This window comes from Otolemur garnettii, unplaced genomic scaffold (genome assembly GCF_000181295.1).
Source record: "Otolemur garnettii isolate 467f Iridium unplaced genomic scaffold, OtoGar3 scaffold00015, whole genome shotgun sequence".
In the NCBI taxonomy this organism is placed as follows: Eukaryota; Metazoa; Chordata; class Mammalia; order Primates; family Galagidae; genus Otolemur; species Otolemur garnettii.
The window spans coordinates 25,352,071-25,375,203 of record NW_003852410.1 but is presented as its reverse complement, the minus strand read 5'-3'; the positions used below and the strand labels follow the sequence as shown (position 1 = coordinate 25,375,203).

Here is a 23,133-nt window from a genome sequence, read left to right as displayed (position 1 = left end):
AAGTAAAAACAGCAGGGGTAACTGGAAGTGAATTGCGCATGGAGAGAAAATTGTCTGCACAATGTTAGCAGAAGTACATCTAAAAATTAGCCAAATGTGCTGAACGCCTTTCTCAGTTATTTTAGTGCAGTCAAAAGAATGTTGTCTTATTTCGTGCATATATTTTACTACCACAAAGTTAGAATGAAACACTTATAATCATTGGTTTTCCTCTTCCCAATTAAAGGGCTATTATAGGAGCAATGAATTTATTATAACCCAGCATCCTCTGCCACATACTACGAAAGATTTCTGGCGAATGATTTGGGATCATAACGCACAGATCATTGTCATGCTGCCAGACAACCAGAGCTTGGTAAGTAAAGCACATCTGCTATATATTAATGAGCCCAGGAGGCTACAAGCATAAATTACTTTGATACCTTGCCATAGGACTATAGCAACCATATATGCTAGGGAGGGAATTTAGCCTTCTCATCTTGAAGTCGGTAGTGATTCCTTTCATAGTCTCATAATACCGTCCCTGTCATAATACCGTCCATCATTTGATTCTCAGATGCTGTTGACACCACCTTTCCTTGTACTAGATGTGGCATTGTGGTAGGAGGTTTGGCAAATGGCCTTCTTACTGCTAACCTTATTAATACAACTTTACACGGACCTTGGAAAATAAATAATAATTGCAGCTTACATGTAGGCATGTAAAGACATGTTTGTGTGTAAACACAGTTACATGTGAACTTATAAATTTTAGCTCACTTAATCTTCTCAACAGGTTTACGACCTGAATACTATTATTATCTCATCTAAGGGCTGAGAAAACTGAAGGGACTAACTTGCCCAAGAACACACATAAATAATTGCAAGCCAAGATTTCACTTGAGTCTTTGGTCGCCAGATCCCATGTTTCCTCTTGTTCTTTTTTTTGTTTTTGTTTTTTGAGACAGAGTCTCAAGCTGTTGCCCTGGGTCAAGCTGTTGCCCATCACAGCTCACAGCAACCTCAAACTCTTGGGCTTAAGTGATTTTCTTGCCACAGCCTCCCAAGTAGCTGGGACTATAGGCACCCGCCACAATGCCTGGCTATTTTTTGTTGCAGTTGTCATTGTTGTTGTAGCTGGCCTAGGCCAGGTTCAAACCCGCCAGCCCAGGTGTATGTGGCTAGTGCCCAAGCCAACGAGCTATAGGCACTGCCAGACTCCATGTTTTTAATCACTTTACTGCATTATGTATCCTACCCACATCATAAAAAAAATGTTTTCCAGGCAACAAAAAGAAAAAAAGGTATCGAAAGTACTAATAATGTATCATTACTTGTTTTTTCCACTCCATAGGCAAGCCAGATCCATTATAGGGAAGGGGAAAAGGGAGGGCTCTTTTGTTCCAACTTAAGATCCTCTTTGAGACTGAATAGACTACTTCTTTCCCCTCCTGTGGTCCTTCACTATTTCAGTCTCTCTATAGAGGACTGAGCAGGCTGAGAAGACACACTTAAATGTTTCTTCAGTTTCAGCCGTCAGAGGTTATGTGGACACGTGAGCCCACAAGGTCAAAACAACCAGCGACGAGGCTCTGCCTCTGCACACGTCAGATTAATGAGTTCTTTAATCAAGGAAGAAAAGCATGCGATGGAACCCTCATCTCTGTGACATGCGTTTGACTGTGTGCCCAGTCAGTAGGAACTTCTTCATTCTGTCGCGCTTTGCTCCAGCTTCAGGATACCAAGACGACTGCTTCTGGATGATGGAATGGCAGCAAAGTTGAGAATCTTAAACTAAAAGCTGGAGTGTAAATTTTTAAATTAGCTGGCAACAGGGGTCTATTCTGCTTGGCATGTGGAAATTGGAGGCATTTAAGGTTGTTAAAACGTTCATTTGTTGGATGAGTCAGTGTTTTGTTAGTGCCACTTAACAGAGGGCAGTCACCACAAAGCGTCTGCTCAAGGGCTGTACCAGGAGGATTCAGTGGTGGTGCGGGGAGAACTGGACCAGATAGTGGACACATGCTCTGCGGATGCAGGCCTCGAGAGGCCAGGCTAGAACACGCATGTCTGCTCTCTCAGCTCTGTGTTTCAGCATTGCACAGCTTGCTCCTAAAGACGATAACTTTACAAGACCATAATCCTGTCAGTAGCCCAAAAGTCACTGGTTCTTAGAAAGCACTGCTGCAGATGGCCAGACATCTTTGACCTATAAACACATTTGTAAGCAAAATAGCCACAAGACCAAAGAGCCAGCTGAATTAAGAAGTAGCATTTGTAAATAGCCAGGCGTTGTGGCGGGCACCTATAGTTCAATCTACTTGGGAGGCTGAGGCAGGAGGATCACTTGAGCCCAGGAGTTTGAGATTGCTGTGAGCTATGATGCCAGGATACTCTACCCAGGGTGACAGAGTGACATCCTGTCTCAAAAAGAAGAAGTAGCATTTGTGTTTCTTGGTCCTTCAAGGTGAACAACTATTCCCTAGTTTGGTACCTATTCAAGTTTTTTTCTGCTTTTCTTCTATCATAATTAAAATCCCTTTGGTAACCTTTAAATAGGTAATTTATTCATGTTATCTTAATATTTCTTCTAGGTTTTATTATTCACACTTTGCAGATATGGAAATTAGGCTCAGAGAGATTAATTAATTTATCCAGGACCGCATCCAATCCCACATCTTATGCTTAACCTCTACATACTGGTTAAACCCTGTCCATCATTGCCTTATATCTTTAATATCTGTTTCCTTGGACAAAATGTATTAAAACCCACGACAGTCACAGACTTCTTTTGTATAGACTAAACCCAATTGCTAATCTGTTTCCCCTTATGCTGAGCTTTAAAAATAAAAATGTACTTGGCAATAAGCTATATTGAAACTTGAAAGGGTGATAAGTCTTATTGGACTCTTGGCTCATTTCTAATGCAACAATGTAAGATTAAACAAAGCTTTCTTTGTTTTGAACATTCTTCAGAATTATTTCTGACTTCAATGATAGTAGCTAGGCATTTTCAGGAAAAAGTCCATGGAATTCTGTATATTATGCTATGGGCTATAGTTTGCCGTCAGAGCTGATTAGGAAATTAGGGGAGGGAGAAAGGTATATCATCATAATCACATTTCTCATAGTCTCCAACCTATGCAACAATTAACTTTTTCATAAGCATCCATAATCTTCAGGGATGGAATTCAAGTACCAAGCCTGAATATCTATTTTTAATCTTAAAATGGATGAACATTTAAAGCTTTCCTGATTCAAGGCTGAAAGACTCTCTGTGTTATTCCCTCTTGAAAACTAACATTGACAGATTAACTTTTCTTTTGAAGAGTGCCTTCTACTTACAGCCAACATATTTATTTATGTATGACTTCTTTCCCAAAAAGGTTCTATCCTTTACAGTTTCTTTGCAGTGTGATTTTAGACAATTTATGGACACCCTCCCACCCCAAGTTTTCTTGTCCTCATCTGTTCAATCCCTTATCTTAGAGTTAATATCCACAATTTATTAAGAACTCATACAACTCCAGTAGAATAATGAATAACCTGATTTTAAAATGCCAAAAAACCTGAATAGACATTTCTCCAAAGATTACATAAAAATAACCAGTATGTATATGAAAAGGTACTTAACACCATTGATCATCCGTGCAAATCAAAACCACTGTGCACTACACCACCTCACACCCATCAGGATGGTAATTAAAAAATCAAAGGATACCAAATGTTGGTGAGGGTGTGGAGGAAAGGGAACTAGTGTACCCTGTTAGGGGTGATGTAGACTGGTAGAGCCGTTATGGGAAACAGTATGGAGGTTTCTAAAGGAACTAAAAATACAAAGACCATATGATCCCGCAATCCTTGTTCTGGGCATATACCCAAAGGAAATGAAATCACTACCTTATAAAGATATATGTATTCCCATGTTCAATGCACAGTTATTTATAATTTCTAAGATGGGAAAACAACCTAAGTGTCCATCAATGGACAAATAAAGAAACTGTAGCACATATATATAATGGAATATTATTCAGTCCTAAAAAAAGAATAAACTCTCACCATTTGCCAAAATGTGGATAAGCTTAGAGGACATTATATTATATTAAGCCAAGCTTGGCACCTGTGGCTCAAGCGACTAAGGCGCCAGCCACATACACCTGAGCTGGCAGGTTCAAATACAGCCCAGGCCCACCAAACAACGACAGCTGCAACCAAAAAATTACTAGGAGTTGTGGCAGGCGCCTGTAGTCCCAGCTACTTGGGAGGCAGAGACAGGAGAATCACTTGAGCCCAGGAGCTAGAGGTTGCTGTGAGCTATGATGCCACAGCACTCTACCCAGGGCGATAGCTTGAGGCTCTGTCTCAAAAAAAAAAAAGAAAGAAAGAAAGAAATAAGCCAGACCCAGAAAGAAAAATATTGCATGACCTCACATACACGTGGAATCTTTAAAAAAAAAAAAAAAAAAAAAACGGAGATAAAAGAACAAAGCAGTGGTTATGGGGCAAGCAAGGGTTAGGTAGGGAGGAAACGGAGAGATGGGTGCCACGGAGAGAGGACACAAAACAGCAGATAAGGAAGATGAACACTTCTACAGATCTCACGTGCGGTAGGAGCTACTGCTAAGACAGCGCTGTGTTTGGCTGTGTTTGGGATTCGTACTAAGTGAGAGTTCAGCTGCTCTTGCCACAAAGAAACAAAGAATAACTACATGAAATAATAGACGTGTTAATCTGCTTCACTTTAATAACCTTTCTTCTATTTCTGTTTATCCCATGTATCATGTTAAATATATATAATACATTTTAACAGTATAATGTAAACATTAAAAAGGACTATTTATGAAAGTCCTTTGTACAGTGCTATTCAATTGTTAGGAAATAACAATTAGCATACCTTGGTTGCTTAAGCAGTTGTGAAATAATAAATTTAAAATTAACTGACCTATCTCCTTTTTCACTATGTTAATTCATTACAGAACATTTCTCACCTGGAGGTTAATACATCCCCTCAAGGGGGAGTGTTTTGGGGTTGCTACAGTGACAGGCAAAAAGTTTTGTAATATATTTTACCATAGAATACAAACAATAACCATTGAACACTGGATAGGGATATAATTTTATGACCTCAATTTAAATGTTGGCTTGAGAGGTATGGGAAGTGGCAAATATAAGAAAGCAGTTTGCAAGAAAATTCAAGAAAAAACGTTACACATACTACAGAGGATTTTTATTTATTTTACTTATTTATTTATTTATTTTGGTTCTCAAAGGCAGAAGATGAGTTTGTGTACTGGCCAAGCCGAGAAGAATCCATGAACTGTGAGGCTTTTACCGTCACCCTTATCAGCAAAGACAGACTGTGCCTCTCTAATGAAGAACAAATTATCATCCATGACTTCATCCTTGAAGCTACACAGGTAACCTAAAGCTCTGTTCCTCAGTAATAGCACATTCCTGGGCTGTGGTCCATCCCTCTAAGGAATAAGGAAGTAACTTACTGCCCTCAAGACAGGCTCAGGCATTTGAGTAAGACTTGATTTTAAATATATACATTTCCTTCCCCCCTCCTCAAATATTTGCTTTTTCCAGCTGGCTAGATGAAATGTAACAGTTCTTCTGATTCAGCATGCATACAAATAGGTCATTGACCTAATTATAAAAACAATATACTAGAGCTCAATATTTTCTTTGCATCGGAAATGTAAGCCTTGCAATGTGTTGCAGAGGTGTTAAGATTTGGGGGGGGGGGGTGCGGTGCCTGTGGTTCAGTGGGTAGGGCGCCAGCCAGGGTTGACGGGTTTGAACCTGGCCTCAGCCAAACTACAGCAAAAAAAAGCTGGGTGTCGTGGCAGGCGCCTGTAGTCCCAGCTACTCGGGAGGCTGAGGCAAGAGAATCGCCTAAGCCCAGGAGTTGGAGGTTGCTGTGAGCTGTGATGCCACAGCACTCTACCAAGGGTGATAAAATGAGACTCTATCTCTTAAAAAAAAAAAAAATTATTTTTTTAAATACAATAAATACAATATTTTTGTATATTTGATGTTTAATAGCTGCCTTCTTGTGGGATGGGTAAGGCAGGGAGCCCTCTTTAGTAGTTTAAATAATGGTCGGGGAGGGGTTCTTTAATTTAAAAAATAAAGTAGAGTAGGATACATGGTCTCTTATAATTTGTCCTGAACAAAATGAGAGTCTACTGTTTCACTAACATGAATTGCTCATTTTTTAATGGCAGGTGGATCTACCGACTGTTCTTCTTCCCAGCTGCTGTTTGGTTAACCTGGCATTGTTCACACTTACCTGTGACATGCTTTCCCCAGAGAAAGTTCTAGTCATCAGATTACAGTTCTGTGAAATAAAGGATGAACTATATTTCGTGTTGTGTTGGTTACAGGATGATTATGTCCTAGAAGTTCGACACTTTCAGTGTCCCAAATGGCCCAACCCAGATGCTCCCATAAGCAGTACCTTTGAACTTATCAACGTCATCAAGGAAGAGGCCTTAACCAGGGATGGCCCCACCATTGTTCATGATGAGTATGTCTGTTTCTTAATGTTAAAATGCAGTCCTTGTTCTTGTTGATTGCCATAGTAGAGGAAAGGGAAGACAGAATTTTAAAACCTACATCCTCTCTCTCTGCTTTTGACAATTTTTTGTCGTTGCTAATGTATGTGCAAAGTATGAGGGTTCTGTTTGCGTTTTTATTTATTTATTTATTTATTTTAGAGATACTCTCTTGCCCTGGGTCAAGTGCTGGGGCATCCTAGCTCATAACAACCTCAAACTCCTAGGCTCAAGCTATCTTCTTGCCTCAGCCTCCCAATTAGCTGGGGCTACAGGCCTGTATCACCATGCCCAGTTTATTTTTCTATTTTTAGCAGTGACAGGAGTATCACTTTTGCTTAGACTGGTCTTGAATTCCTAAACTCAAGCAATCTACCTCCCTTGGCCTCCCAGAGTGCTGGGATTATAAGTGTGAGTCACTGCACCTGGCCTGTGTACATTTTAATATAGCAAAGTCTTCTAAGACTCTAAAATCCAGAGCATGTTCTAGACAGCAGAACACACTCTGGATTGTAAAGTAGACTTGCGTACTTCTTAAGCTTTTATGTTTCAGTAACAAAAAACTTTAAAAACTGTTTACATTAACTAAATAGTTATATTTATATATTTTAAAATCATTACACTGAATTTCAGCAAATATTTGTTAGGAATGGAAACTTTCAAAGTATGGTTTAGTAGATTGATAAGGATAAAGTTACTATTAATAATATTTAGAGTTTATGTTGTGTTCAAGAGTTGATAGTACTCTCTTTTGGAACTTAAAGAATATGATCCAAACGAGAACAAATAGTCTGGGCACAGTGGCTCATGCCTGTTATCCTAACACTCTGGGAGGCCAAGGAGGGTAGATCACCTGCGCTCAGGAGTTTGAGAGCAGCCTGAGTGAGAGTGAGACCCCAAATCTAAAAATAGCTGGGCATTGTGGCTGGCACCTGTAGTCCCAGCTACAGTTGTGTAACCCGGGATCATTAGAACCTCACAAACCTTCAGCTCCTATGGAATCAAGTGTACATCTTCATCCTAATTTCTCTTTTAGTTCCAGGGTAGCTCTCTTAGTCAGCAAATTCTCAGTTCATCCATTATGTTCATTAAATTACCAACTACTCTAGTAGCATAAGATGTTAACTGAATGCCATATCATGAAGTGCACAAAACTTTGGGCTGACATCAGCACCTTGATCCCAAGTCATAGCATTCTCCTGCTTGAAGGGGCCATTGGCTGCTTCCCAAAAGTTTTGCAGTCTTTCCTAGGAAACAGTGACGATTCAAAATGTTGGCCTGACTCTTAATTAGTAACATTAAAAATTAAGATTAGAAAAGCATTCTAGTTGAAACCTTAATTAAAAAACAAAGGATATAAGATCTCTGAAGATGCAACAGCCAACAACATTGTCTAAATAGCACAGACAGCCTCAGAATAGCTGGGTGGTTACTACTTCTAGAGATTTCCCCTCTCCTTTCTTCCCCTCCTCCAACTAATCTGGGTCTGTTCTTCAAATGGCCTCTGGGTTTTACTAGCCCTCATCAACTCAGGCCAAATTCCGATGTTGACAGACTTTGCTGTTGTGGTAGGTAGTACTCTGAGGAATTCTGTCCTGCAGTCAATAATGCAGGTAACCAGGGTAAAGAAAGAGGGAAAGAAAAACCATCATCACTATTTAAACATTGTACGGAACTGTTTGATTACACATGTATATTTGGTATTTGCCTTACTTATTCAGTAATTTTTATTTCATGTCACATGCTAAATATGTTATCTGTGGAATTAACCAAATATAGCTTGTCTTGAGCCTAAATATGAAAAGAGAAAATTAATCTTAAACCAGTAAATCTGCAAATATCATGTAGATAGTCTTTGTTTAATGACAACTGTAGAGATGTATTAATTCATTTATCTTCCACTGGCAGAGGATAACTTGATTCCATAGAAATTACTTTTCCACAAGACAGCTTTAAATTTTTTAAAGATTTGCTAGCTCCAGTATAATACTCTGAATACATAGCTTTTCAGTTTCTATCTTACCTACTTTTTGTACCTCTAGCCCTTTCCTGATGGCCCTCAAACACCTCAACTCGTCACCCCCCTGCCTGACCCCAACTACTTAGTTGTACAAATCAGAAACACATTAGTCCTCTTTGAGTCTTCCTCACCTCCACATCTCATTGGCCACCTAGTTTTGTTGGTTTAATCCACTCTTTGAGTGTGCTTTTCAAAATCTTTTACAATCAGGTCTAAGTTTACTTTTCTACCTATCACTCCAGTTCACCACAGAAATACCGTGGTGTCTACAAAGGCTGTTTCTTCTGAATGTCCTCTCATACAGCACACAGTTCAAAAGTCCCTCTTTTTGAACCATCTCTTAACACATCCAGAGGCACTAATCAAAATCATTAGCAAATACTGCATCCTTCCCTGTGCATATACCACCTAATGTCCTTCCTTTCTGTCATGTCATACTGTAACCATTTGTGTACTTGACTGTCACTCTACACTGCTGAGGCCAGCAGTGGTGACTAATTCATCCCAGTCTTCGTAAGGTGAAGCTCAATGCCTGGGACAGAGTGGGTGCTGGATAAGTATTTGCATGAATAGTTACTATGCTTTTAAATGATAGTGACTGGTGACTTACAAACTAGGGATGTGTACTCCTATATAAAGTATCCCCAGAGAGCCTTTCTTTCTGTCATGTTTATTGTTCAAAGTCATTTTGCGTGCTTAAATTCTTCTGTGAACCATAAAACTATTTTATAAAGCTCTGTCAAAAGTAGAGAGCGAGCGGCTTAGAGGGAAGCCCTGTGTACTTCCAGTATTAAGGCAAACAGTGCACAAACCACACGATGGTATCCATCTGGTCTTCACAGACATCTTTTTAACAGCTACTTTCAGGGTTCTATGTGCCTGGGGATGAAGTTTCTAGATAAATGAGCTATGGAAACAATTCCTCACCAAAAAGTAAAGTCTATTTGAGGACAGCACAGCTTAAAGGCAAACTGCTTAATTCTCAGCATCCTAAATTCATCTGTTCAAAGCTATTCTGCTCAGAGGCTGATCTGTAACATTACTGTCAAATTTTAAAAATCGTCTATATTCTTGTAGTAGTTTAAAACATAGCATGGTTCTTACACAGTCTTATAGACAATTGTATATAAGATTTTTACCCAATTTTTTTCCTTGACTTACAGAATGAAGAATAGTTTCCTCTGTAAATACTTAAGTAGATACATCTATCACCCTTTTGGATGTCAGTAGGCAAATTTTCAGTTGTCCCTCCAAGGCCTTTCCAGGAGATCCAAGAGGTCAAAACTACTTTCAACGATAATAATAAGAATTACTATGTGCCTTGTTCACTCCCATTCTGTCATGAGTGGTCAATAGAGTTTTCCAGAGCAACATGAAATGTGGTGACATTACCCTAAGGGCTAATAGAATGAGTGCTCATATGTTCTTGTATTCTAACATTTTCTCAGTTTTAATTTCTAATACAATAAACATTGATAGATAGCAGCTCAAATAAGCAGATACTCTTTGGAGATCCTCAGTAACTTTTTATATTAATTTGGTCCAGAGATCAAGAGTTTGAAAACTGCTGAGATATTCTAATAAAAGACACAAATATATAGATTTCTTTCTATATCAACTGCTGCAAAGATACCTAACTCATTATTAATTACGAATTCATTTCTTTCTTTTAATTCTCAAAATCATTGCACTTAGAAGGTCATTTTAGGAGCCCTTTTCACATATGAGAAAACAAGCAGAGTGAAGTTAATTAACATGCCTAGGACCTGTGTATACATAAGTTAGTGAATGTCAGAGTCTGGACCAGCTACATATTTGAAGTTCATGGTGTCCAGTGTAAAATGAAAATGCAGAGCACTGTGGTCAAAAATCGAGAACTTCCAAATGGCAACAGCAAAATATGAAATGAACCATAGGAGCTTTGTGAGCAGTCAGGCCATCGAGGCCCTGGGTCTCATGCAACTAACTGCACAGGTGGCAGACCAGGAAGCCAGCCCTGGTTCTGGTTGTAGTCAAATCCACATCTGCCTAAGCCCACGAGTGAACAGTGCCTCCCCCTGGTTTTCACAGTAGGTGTGTCTACCATTCATCTCTCACTTTTTCAAATTGTGCTTTAATTTTTTCCTATTGTATTTTCTCATTGACCCCAAGTCTTCATTTTTAAAGCCCTGTGGAAGGCTTTTCTATTGCCATTCTTCCCTGGGACTGATACATATTCAAGTTTTAATTCTTTGTTTTCTTCCCTGCCCAACTGATTTTGGAGAGAAGCTTCACTTTCTTCACAGTAACAAAGAGTTAGAACTATGGATTCCATTCTTGGTTATGAGTTTTAAAACAAAGTCTTAAAAGCAAAGCTATAATAATTGTAAGTAATTATATGAAATACTAAAGAATAAGATTAAATGGCCACAGATATTGTGTACACTGACCTCACAGGGAACCTCAGTGTGTTTCAAAGTGAAGATAGACAGTATAGACAGTGCTTAAAAACTTACTGCGTATCAGATACATAAAATACTTTAATTACTTTTGTAATTTCTTCGAAAGATGAAAAACCTTTTGTTTGTTTTTTTTCCTTAACAACAGTAGTTATACAAATATGACTTTTAACGGAGCCTTTAGAGGAAGTAACAAACTACCAAAACCAGTGAATTTCTATGCCACTTTCATTTGATGTAGGTTAATCATTCCTTGCAATACTTTTGCACCAAGTCCCTAAAGTTTTAAGTACAAAGTCACGGAACTCAATAAACACCCTTTAATCCTACTTAATTTATAAAGTTCTGAATGATAATGGCCTTTATTTTTCCCAGACTTTATTCCTTCATTATAATGCTTGGTATGTAGAAGATAGTTAAAAGTATCTGTGCATTTCACTGATTTGACTTACTAGTTTCTTCTCAGCATTTGAAGCCTTATTATCTAGGTATAATTTAACTGCTTGCTGAAGAGCAACTAAATACAGGGAAAGCAACCCACAGAAAGCCCCCAGTAATCCCATGTGGAGGCGTGCACACTCCGTAACAAAGATACACATCACCTGACTTTCTGATCGGCTATAGAAGCTTTAGGAAAAAGCTAAGAAAAAAGCAGGGAGGACCCTAAGTGTAGCTGTTTTATTAGAATAGATTAAGCAAAGGTTAAATTCTTCCCTCCTGAATAAAACCAGAACAAATTTTTTTTTTTTTCGGACAGAGTCTCACTCTGTCGCCCTGGGTAGAGTGCCCTGGTGTCATCATAGCTCATAGCAACCTCAAACTCTTAGGCGTGAGCAATCCTCTTGCCTCAACCTCCTGAGTAGCTGGACTACAGGCACATGCCACCATGCCCAGCCTAGTTTTTCCTGTTTTTAGTAGAGACAGGGTCTCACTCTTCCTCAGGCGGGTCTTGAACTCCTGAGCTCAAGCAATCCACCTGACTCGACTTCCCAGAGTCAGAGGATTACAAGCATGAGCCACTGTGCTGGCCAGAACAAATGAGTTTTTAAAAAAATACCAGCTAAAATGCAACTCAGGAGATTTTAGAAGCTGGGGAAAGACAACATGATGTATAAAACCCAAAAAACCATAAAGAATCAGAGTTAATAGAGGAATCACAGGATATTAAATAGGATATTAAAATAATGTGCTCAGTGCTCTTAAAGGAAGATTTTATGAAATGAGTTAAGAATATACATTATGAAACAGGAAGAAATTAGAGCCTAAGAATGGGAAAAGTATATAGTTTGTTAAAGTTTTAAGTGATAGACTAGTGATACAGTAGACCAAGCTGACATAAAACTAGGATCTGGTGGAGGGAAAGGGAAGGAGAGTAAGGGGCAGGTGAGCTCTCGCCCAGCGGGCACGATGTAGGGTATACAGCACACCCCTGAGTGAAGGGCTCAACTAAAACTCGGATTTTACCTTAGAAAGGCAAACAATGTAACCTAATCTTTTATATCCTCATATTAATCTGAAATTTACACAACACTAGGATATGGAAGCTGGATACAGGAATTCTAACATATGTCTAAGAAGTGAAGCATGAAGAGACAAAAGACAGAACAAATAGAAATAACAGCTGAGGTTTCTAAGGATGAAATAAAGTGTTGAGTTCTCAAACTGAAATACATGTCACCAGTAAGATTCAGAGAGAAGATTTGAATGTCACAATTAAAAAGCCTAACAGTGATATAAAGAAGTCTGTACCTAAGAGAGAAACCTATAGTCTCTTCAAACACAACCGGTTTATTTATATAAACTGACCATAAATAGAATTTCAATGTATTTCCCCAAAACAAATACCCCAGGCCACTTTGGTTTATTAGAATGCATTAATATTAGGAACCAACAAAAAGTAAGATTCCCAAATCCTTATACCTAGAAATTAAAATCTTTACATATAGAACTGCTTAGAAATAATTCACACATTAAAAAGGTAACCAAAACAGAAATTGTAAATACTTTGATGGATTTCAAAACCTACTAGGATGGAGCCAAACTATACTCAGAAAAATTTACAGCCTAAACTACTATCTGTATCAGAGAAAAGATTAAAAATAAGCAAACTAAGCTTTCAAATCAAGAAGTCACAAAAAGAACTAGACAAACCCACCAAAAAATCTAAGGAATTAAAAAATAAAAAAGCAAACAGTAGTGAAGTGGAGGCTGGAAGGAAACAGTAAAATCTAATAAAAAAATGCAACGTTGGAAAATATAATGAGGATAAATATTTAAAATGTCATAACATTAAGAAGGCTGGACTTGGTGGCTCACACAAATAATCCTACCACTCTGGGAGGCCAAGGTGGGAAGACTGATTGAGCTCAGGAGTTCAAAACCAGCCTGAGCAAGAGCGAGACCCCATCTGTACTAAAAATAGAAAAATCAGCCAGGTGTTATGGCAGGTGCTCATAGTCTCAGCTGCTTGGGAGACGGAGGCAGGATTGCTAGACCCCACAAGTTTGAGGCTGCTGTGAAGCGAGGCTGACACCAGAGCACTCTGGGTAGGGAAACAGAGTCAGACTATTTATAAAAAAAATTCGGAGGAAAACAAATCTACAGTATATCTGGAGTTACAGTAAAAACATTTGAGAATTGTTAGTTTGTTTAGGTGTATTAATATGTCCATTTTTAAAGTCCTTATTTTTTAAGGTTTCATACTAAAATAATTTTGAATAAAATACTTAGGATTTGCTTCAAAATATATGGGGGAGGAAATAAAGATGAAACAAGAGTGACCAGGGGCTGATAAAGGTTAGGATTCTGCTTTTGTGTGGGTTTAACATGTCCTATAATAAAAAGATAAAGAAAATAAAGTAACATTTTAAAGGAAATAAAAGCAAGCATTTGAGATGATAACTTTATACTAATAAACTTTAAGCCTAGATAAAACCATAATAAAGTAACATTTATTGAGTATATCTCTGTTCTGAGCCATTTATATGTATCAGCTCAAATTGAAGCTCTAGGCTCACTATGAGACCTTGGCCAGTTACCTCACCTGAATGGACCTAATTTCTTCAGCCTCAGATGGAGACAATAATAGCACCCACATCATAGGGTTATTGTGAGGCTCAGATTGGTGCATGTAAAATACCTAGGCGAGAACTTGGCAGATAGTCAGAGTACAGGACATGTTAGTGATTACCAAGAACTGAACAAAAGAAAAAGTTCTCCAACTGTTAGGGCCCACACCTCCTGTCAAGGCTGTGTTTACGGGAGAGGGGATTTAATGCTACCTCAGGTTAAACAAACAAGGGCAGCACCAGAATGGAAAAGAAAAGGCCAATACTTAGTTGAATATGAATGCAAAAAATGTAAATAAAACACTGTCTAATAAAACCCAGTATGTTATAATTAAAGAATTACATGTCATGGCTCGGCGTCTGTGGCTCAAGCGGCTAAGGCACCAGCCATATACACCTAAGGTGGCGGGTTCGAATCCAGCCCAGGCCCACCAAACAACAATGATGGCTACAACCAAAAAATAGCTGGGCATTGTGGCAGGCTCCTGTAATCCCAGCTACTTGGGAGGCGGAGGCAGGAGACTCGCGTGAGCCCAGGAGTTGGAGGTTTCTGTGAGCAGTGAAGCCAGGGCACTCTACGCAGGGGCTCAGCTTGAGGCTTTGTCTCAAAAAAAAAAAAAAAAAAAGAATTACATGTCATGAAAAAATTGAAATTTATCTTAGTAATGTAACTAAATGAAGGCTACATAGTTGGCCAAATATTACCAAAAATCTGTGCATGAATTTAGGACACGAGTAGAGGGACTTTTATTTGCCAGAAGTCTGTATACCAAATATTTTTATTTACTCTTAAGAATTTAGAAGCTGGACCTTTAATGCCACATGGTATCTGCTGTCCGCCCTAGTATGGAAAACTGAGTTCCAGCCAACACAGTTAAAGGAAAATATACAAGTATAAAAGTTGAAAAGAGGCAAAATAGGCATTGTTGACAAATAAAGATAGAGCCAGCTACCTAAGGAATCGGCAGACTATGAGAACTTAAATAGGATTCTGTGTGCGACTAGGTGCACCAGGTTCACCACGTGTGAATCAGTAACCTTCCTAGACATCGACTGGAACCAGACAATGTCACAGGAAGAGGCCATTCTTAGGGGTAAGAGAAACTCCAAAGGACTTAGGAATTAACCTAAAATGAAACTGGCAAAGACTAGTAAGAAAATCATAAAGCATAGTTAAAGCTATAAAAGACCTGAATAAATGGAGAAAAGACATCATGTTCGTGAACAGAAAAGCTCCAGATTGAAAAGATGTTAATTTCCTCAGATCCATCTATATATTTAATGCAACCTAATCAAAATTCCAACAAAGTTTTGTGTTCCTTGACAATCTGGCTTCAAAATTACTAAGAAACAGGATAAAGTGGGGTATAAGGTTAGAGGTATTTGATAATGTGTGTACAAGTAAAGAATGAAAATTAATAATATAAAGGAAGCTCCCCAAAGTAATACACATTTTAAGAAAAGAAAAAACTGCATTAACATTGTAATACTCAATATAGATCAGTAATGTTTGTTATCTTGTATATTATATATTGTAATTGCCTAAAATGTATGTATAATTTTTTGACACCCTCTATATATGTTTGAAACACTAAAAACAATATGAAAGCCTAAGACTATGTTGGAAAGTTGCTTTACCAGATATCACAATTTATCAAGGAATGAAATGTAGAAAGGTACCAAAAAAAAAAAAAAAAAACCAAATGTGGGGCCAAAATAAAGTTCAGAAATAGGTCTGCAAATATCAAAATTTGTTATATGATAAAAGGGAAGCTCACGTCAACAAGAAAAGATCAGACCTAAATAACTGAAAAATAACTAAAATCAGATCCCTTTCTTACATCCAAATAAGAAGAAAAGATCAGACAAAATGAACAATATTAAAAAATTAAACTAGAAAATGTAGAAGAATATTCTTAAAATTCAAGGCTAGGGAAAGCATTGTCAAATAAGATTCAAAGAAGCCAAAAATAAGACTGATAAACTTAATTACATCTAAACTGTACTTTGTTGTAACAAAAATGACCACAATAATAAGAGAAGAAGAGATTGGTAAAAATTCCTACAACAGGTACTATAGATAACAGAAAAAATAACTCCTAAAAATCCATTTTTTAATAGGAAAGTATCCAAAGTATATTAGGCAATTTCAGAAAAGGGAATATAAATGATCTATAAACATAAAAAGATATTCAGCTCCCCTGGTAATCAAGGAAATGCAAATTAAAACAATGACAAGATACAACCTTTCACACCCGTCAGGTGGCACAGGCACTTACAGTTAAAATGAGGAGAAACCAGAATTCTGATATGGGAGGAGCATAAATATCTCCTTGGGGAAGAACTACAACCCTGACTTAAAACTGAGTATGTGCGTGCCTCTGACCCCAGCTCTTCTACTCAGGGTACCTATGCTAATGTGCACGAGATACAAACAAGATAAATATGCATGAGTAGGGAAGTGAATAAATCCGGGATCTATGCGGCAGGTAAAATGATGAGCTGCATCATGATGAAACATAGTGATAAACTTGAATCTGGAAGGCTGTACCTAGACGTGTAACAGTTTTTACCTCTGAAGAGTTTGGCTGTAAAATTGGTGTGGGAGTTTATGGGAACTGTGGTTTTATTTGTATTAAAAACATAAAATGGGTCATTTTTTATTTCATGTAAGAATAAATTCAGAGCCTACATATTGACTTATTTTTCAGAGAACAGTGGGCACAGGCTATCTGAAGCTTGGTCTCATATCTGCCACCAGTCAGCAACACTACCTTGAACAATTCATTTAATCCATCTGTTTTCTCATCACTAGTATGGAGGCTACATGCCGTCACAGATCCCTATGAAAACTGAAGTTGCCAACCTGGCCCTGATAAAAACAGTCTACTACTACCCTTCTAAGCGTTTTTTTATGTGTGTGAAGCAAAGAGAACCATATTTATTTTTCTAAGGATTTTATAGAAGGCAGTTCCACTTCGGTGCCAAAAATAATTACTTAACATGAAACTAATTTTGAAAATTCTCTGACTTCTTTTTGAGCCATCTATTTCCATTTTTTTATTTTTCATATTTTATAAGTTCAGTTTAGCTCTATGAGACTTTAAGAAAAAATCTTCCAGAGCCTTTCCTTACTGGCTGTTTGTCCAGTGGCCTGGAGGTTCTCTTCTATTGTTTTTCCTGGTGTACCACCCAGGTCGTTCCTATTACCACACCTTCTATAGCTCTCCTAAGTCCATGTTTGACCCTCTCATTTCACCACAGATATAAAACTAAACATCTGATGAGCCAGTTTGGGATATTTGACAGTCCTAAACAAATCTCACCTTTATGCTAGTTTCCCAAACCCCCTCCTATCCAGCATGTCATTCATTTTCGTCTTCTAGAATAAATGTCAACATAATCTACTTAGTTTTCCATGAAAATACATGATGGTGATTTCATTCCAACATACTCAGTCCCTTTGTAAATCTGGAATCACATCTTTGTTTTTATCTCCCTCAGGTATGGAGCAGTTTCAGCAGGAATGTTATGTGCCCTTACTACCCTGTCCCAGCAACTGGAGAATGAAAATGCTGTGGATGTTTTCCAGGTTGCAAAAATGATTAATCTTATGAGGCCTGGAGTATTCACAGACATTGTAAGTAATTTGCTTATCTGTAAAATCCATCCAACATCAGTTGAAATTCAGATTCACTATTTAGAGCAGCAGTGTTCACTGGGCTGGGGGAGGGGGGTGGGGGAGAGGGGGTTGTTTTGGGCCATGTCTGGACACTTTTTCAGTTGTCACAATGTGCACAGAGAGAGTTGCTCTGACATCTGGTGGGTAGAGGCCAGAGGTGCTGCCAGACAACCTAAGTACACAAGACAACTCTCGACAACATAGACTCATCCTGCCCCAAATGCCTGTGTGCTGAGGCTAAGAAGCCCTGCTGTACAGCCTGCTATTCCCTAATTATAAGATATGGACACACCATTATCTTATGAACTGTCAACATTGAGGCTTGATTCCAAGCTGACAGAGATCAGAAGGATATGAAGAAGCTATGTCTTGATTATAAAGGATTCAAGTGGTTTTTTAATTTGCTCACATAACATTTATGCTCTTCCTGTTTCTCACACTTAAGATTTTTAATTGACATTTCTACCCTAAGTGACCGGACTAAGCTGTTCTTTGGCTCAAACTGTCTTCCTCTTGTTTTTCAGGAACAATACCAATTTGTCTATAAGGCAATGCTCAGCTTGGTCAGCACTAAAGAAAATGGAAATGGTCCCATGACAGTGGACAAAAATGGTGCTGTTCTAATTGCAGATGAATCAGACCCTGCCGAGAGCATGGAGTCTCTCGTGTGACTGGAATCCTGAAAGGGCACTTAATTTGTAAACTTCTGAAAACTGAGAACTTTTTTGAGGCCTTTTTTGCCAGACTCTAGGTTATACAATAACCCAATTACTTTTTTACACTGATAAAAGTTTTGATATTTATTTTTTGCCATTTTATGTCTTAATGGTATCCTACTGAGCATTCGCCCCTCTGTTCATTTCACACCATGAAACGCGATTTTACCTAGTTTGCACTATGCGTGTATGATCAGTGTTATTGCCTATAATCTAATACTAAAGCAAGCCCTGATGTGACATTCCATGACAACATACATGCTACTTTTTAGTTCAGTACAGTGAAGGTCTTTGTTATGATAGTGAACCTTGATTTTATTATCATTATTATTATTGCTGAAACAGTTGCATTCTACTAGCAGGCGATGCTGTTCTTTTCCTTGGTCCTCCTATTTTTTTAGGCACTGTTCAATGCTGTATGCCTTCTGTATTTTAGTGGTGTGGATGAGCCTTGTTTTCTTTACAGACTAGCAGGCTACTGGGAGCTAACTGAGAAGGCCTGTTAACGTCATGGCCTTGAAACAGTTCCATTTAGGATGGCTAAGAGATGCAGTAAAAAGTTAGAAGGCTTAAGAGTTGCTTCATGTGGACATTGATTAGTTACAAAGTTATATTCACGGCTTACAAAAATGTGTCAAAATAAAGAATAACTCTGTATTACAGCTTTCACAGTAGATATGTGGACAGTGTGTGTTCTTTCCATTTTGACTCTCTGAAATAGCTACGCCCTAAAATCAGGGCTTTTACAATAAAAAGATGGCAATATTTTACACAACTCAGATACGAGACCCTTTAGTTACTCTCCATTAATGCTTCTGGGTTTATAATCCCATACCTTATGCCAGGTAGAAGAATGAAAATTTTTACAGGTGTGTAATTTTGAAACTAGTCTTCTAAAAATTCCCTATTACTCATAGCAATCTAATAAAAACTACCTATATAGTTAATCTTTTCTTTCCTTTTTTGCCAAATGCTTCATAATAAATCTCTTAATAACATATATTCTTCTACTTAAGATTAATTTGGAAATGCTGTATTAGCAAAAGTCTTAGGACAATATAAAATCCCACACATGGATAAATCTAATTTGGAAAACATTAAAATCTTGAATAAAAGGTAATACCTACATTGTCAAGTAGTTTAAAGGGAGATGGGTTTATAGGCTTTTGTGTGGTTTAGTGTTAAGAACAGATACACTTCAGTAAAAAATGCTGATAAGCATTAGAGAGCCCAAGGAAGTTATTTGTTCCACTCTAGGAAATCATATTCACCTTGTAGTATATAATGGGAAAATTAGGAGCATTAATAGAAACTTTGGTAGAATCTGTTAGAAAAATAAGCTACTTACTGAAATCTGTTTCTTCCACTGTGTGTTTGCTTTTGAGGGATAGGTTCTATCAGAAGTAAAATCATCACCAGATCTGGACCTGTTAAGAAGAACAGGGTTTATTCTTTATGTCAATGAATTTCAATGAAAAAGCCACCCAGGCTGCTATTATACTATCTGAGTAGGCATTAAACATTAATAAATTATGATCACCCCTGAAGGTCTATTTATCCTGAGTTGGTTTTCTATGAAGTTTGTCAGGATGGTGCTGCAGGAAGACCAAATTTCCTAAAGACAGAAAATGTACAGGCCAAGTTATGAATTACATAACTTACCAGGGTTAATCTCATCATTTTATCACAAGATTCAACAACCCAGAATAGTCTGTTTTTCAAGAATTATGTAGGCCAGTCTTGAGAAAAGGTGTTCAAGTAAGCAAAGTTTGCTAAGTTGTATGTGTGCTAGATGACAGACACCTTTACAGCCCCTCTGAGGTGACACAGGATGTTCTACTGAACACAAGAAAAGCTTGAACACAGGAGCACTACAGCTGCCAGGCATCGAAGGAAATTGAGGAGGGAAAAGGGTAGATTTTTTTTAAGTCAATTAAGTGGTTTTAGTTTTACAGAGCATTAATATATAAGCTAACTCTTTTCAGTAGATGGCAAAGTGGTCTTGGTGTTCAAAAGTGGTGTTTGAGTTAGGGTTCATGGTCCCTCTCTCAGTTTTTGCTTAGTACAAGTAAACATTGGTTAGAAGACAAATAACAAGTATTCCCTTCTGTACTCTCTACAGAGGGCTCAATTTGTGGAGATATATACCCTCCAGTGCAATTCTGTGACTATCTCTTACAAAGTATCACAATCATCATAAAAGAGACAGCTAGTAAATAGGATAGGGACATAATAAGGATAGGTTAGAAGTTCTCTGTGAGCAGTCTGTGTCTGTAGCAGGCTTGAACCAAAGTTACAGATTTTGACCCAGTGAACTAGGAGCAGTTACTTGCCCATTTTGCCACAGTAGTCCGAACACTAAGGGTGGTTATAGTCAGCAGTTCTGCACTTTCACCACAGAGCATATCCGCACTACTATTATTCATTTGTTACTGGCAAAACTGTGCTTGCATCTTTCCAGAGGCAGAGAGTTTCAAAGATGGTGTTTGCTTTGAGACATAAGCACACTGTTTAAGAAATAAACATCTCCAGAAAAGGAGACAGTCAATTTTATAAAATGTTCCCTTTAGGTACAAGATTATCACCACGTGTACCTAAAGGGAAATGAAATAGCTATTGCAAATTCATGTGTGCTATTTGATAAAATAAGCTGTTTCTGTGTGGGAATTTATCTCTAGGCAAACATAATGAATACATCATACAAAATTGAATATAATGATCTAAGTGGGCATGCTGGACATCAGAGAAAAGACACCTGCTGCCATCAGGAGAACTCTTTCTTTCATCCCATAGCCACAATATTGCCTTTAAGTCTAAAAACAGAAAAAGCTAACTTCTGGATTTTAAGAAGAATAAGATTAGTTCATTGGTTTTCCTAATTTTTATGCCTTGGATCTCTAAGAGTCCATTTCAAGTAGAAGAGTCCAGCTGGGGTCAAAGGGTGATGGTGTTCAAGGTCTGGATATTGGGGGGTTTTAGCCCAGAGTGACATTGAAATCAATAAATAACCTTATTTTTTAATGACACAGCACAACTGCCTTGTTATGAATTTTTTCTTAAATGCTATATTTAAAATTAAAATATAGATATCAATTTACCAAAGATACATGTTACTAATTCTAAGCAAAAAAAACCCCAAATCATCATAATTTAAGAAAAAATAATCAAAGTGTAGTTTGTCTTAAGAATTTAGCAGTTATACTGGAAAACACATTTTCAACTCCTGTGTTCTAAAGTTCATGTTCCAATGGTGCCAGTGAACTTTTATATGAAGGGAAATGCCTGCTTTTTTTTTTTTTTTAACAGCTGTAATTTCACTTACCCCTTTGCACTTTCCCTTAGTTGCCATTTAACGTATGATACTGGCTTTACTTATCTCTAGAGAGAAGGCATGCCACAAATAGGAAGGAGCTGTAATAATGATATTTGGCCTCTACTTTGTCTTAGCTGTTAAACTGTTTTTAGTATTTTTGTTAAATATTTGCAAAGGGAAGCATTTTCTACAGAGGATAATTAATTTCAAGAAAACTATCTTGAGTTTTAAGAAATAAACATCTCCAGAAAAGGAGACAGTCGATTTTATAAAATGTCGCAACTCTCCAACATTTGGGGTAGTGACTCCTTTTTTGTTAGAACGTTTGAAACTAGCAAGCAGCCATTGTTTCTAAAAAATTCAGCCTTCATGTTGACTCGTATTTCTTTCAATTCGTTTTGAAATAGCTAAGATCATTGAAACTGTAAATATTTTGTTGCTTGGGTAAGCATCTTCTGGGAACTTTGTATCTATGGTATATAATCATAGAATTTTATATTTTCATATAAAGCTAATTTTTTTCTAGTTTCAACTCTGTCATAGTTTTTTTTTTTTCCTTTTTGTGGTGGATATGTGAATTCAACTTTCTGTGTATTGAAATAGCAAGAACCATCTTTGCATTCCAAAAGAATCCAACATGTGTTATTTCTTGGAGGCAGTGATTGTGAAAGTTGGGTTTTATTTTAATTCCATTGACCATTTGTGCAATAGGAATTAGACATAATTAGTCACTGGACACATTTGTCACAATGACCCATTTGGAAAAAGTGGGGTTTTGGTTGTTTTTTTTAAATTCATTTGGGGGGAGGGGTTTTGTAACCTGAAATTTCCCCTTTTTTCTTCTGTTTAAAACTATATCAAATCATTCTATTATAGTGTTATTTAATATGTAAATTGTATTGCTATACATAAAATAAAGTATGGTTTTTGATGTATTCATTAGTGTTGAGCATTTCTATGAAAAACTGTGTCAGTAAAATCAGGTTTCTAATCTCTCTTAACATAATATCATCCACCACTCTCAGTTTTCATGGGAGTAAAATGAACCTAAGTAGTCATCTTCACCCAGGCAGTAAATCAAAAAGGCAACTTTGCTGGGGTGATTTATTAATGTTCTTTCTCCATTAAAGAGTGAACAATGACAAAGTTTTACCTGCATATTGAATCAAACTTTATTCCCTTTATGACTCTTTGCTAAGATGTAAGCAGACTATTTTTTTCTAGTAGATCAATTAGATTTGTAGCAGCTTCTTCTTAATATTTACTATGGAGAATGAGATTTTTGGAGACTCTATAAAATATGTAGGATCAGTACAATTGGTTTTTTTTTTTTCTTTTTTTTTTTTGAGACAGAGTC

At 37.4% G+C, this 23,133-nt stretch overlaps 1 protein-coding gene across 4 annotated transcripts in view; it reads left to right on the top strand.

The window, feature by feature from the left end:
- Window positions 1–22,711, top strand: part of PTPRG (protein tyrosine phosphatase, receptor type G) — a 740,009-nt gene extending 717,298 nt beyond the window's left edge. For 2 of the 4 annotated variants that reach the window (XM_023510661.1, XM_023510664.1), the window contains 5 exons: window positions 227–355; window positions 5,250–5,396; window positions 6,369–6,511; window positions 17,570–17,705; window positions 18,272–22,711. In XM_023510661.1, coding sequence (XP_023366429.1) covers window positions 227–355; window positions 5,250–5,396; window positions 6,369–6,511; window positions 17,570–17,705; window positions 18,272–18,418 — 702 coding nt within the window. In that variant the 3' untranslated portion in view covers window positions 18,419–22,711. The remainder of the gene's footprint in view (window positions 1–226; window positions 356–5,249; window positions 5,397–6,368; window positions 6,512–17,569; window positions 17,706–18,271) is intronic. The other 2 variants (XM_023510662.1, XM_023510663.1) reach the window with 1 other exon arrangement.
- The last annotated feature ends 422 nt before the right edge of the window (window positions 22,712–23,133 follow it).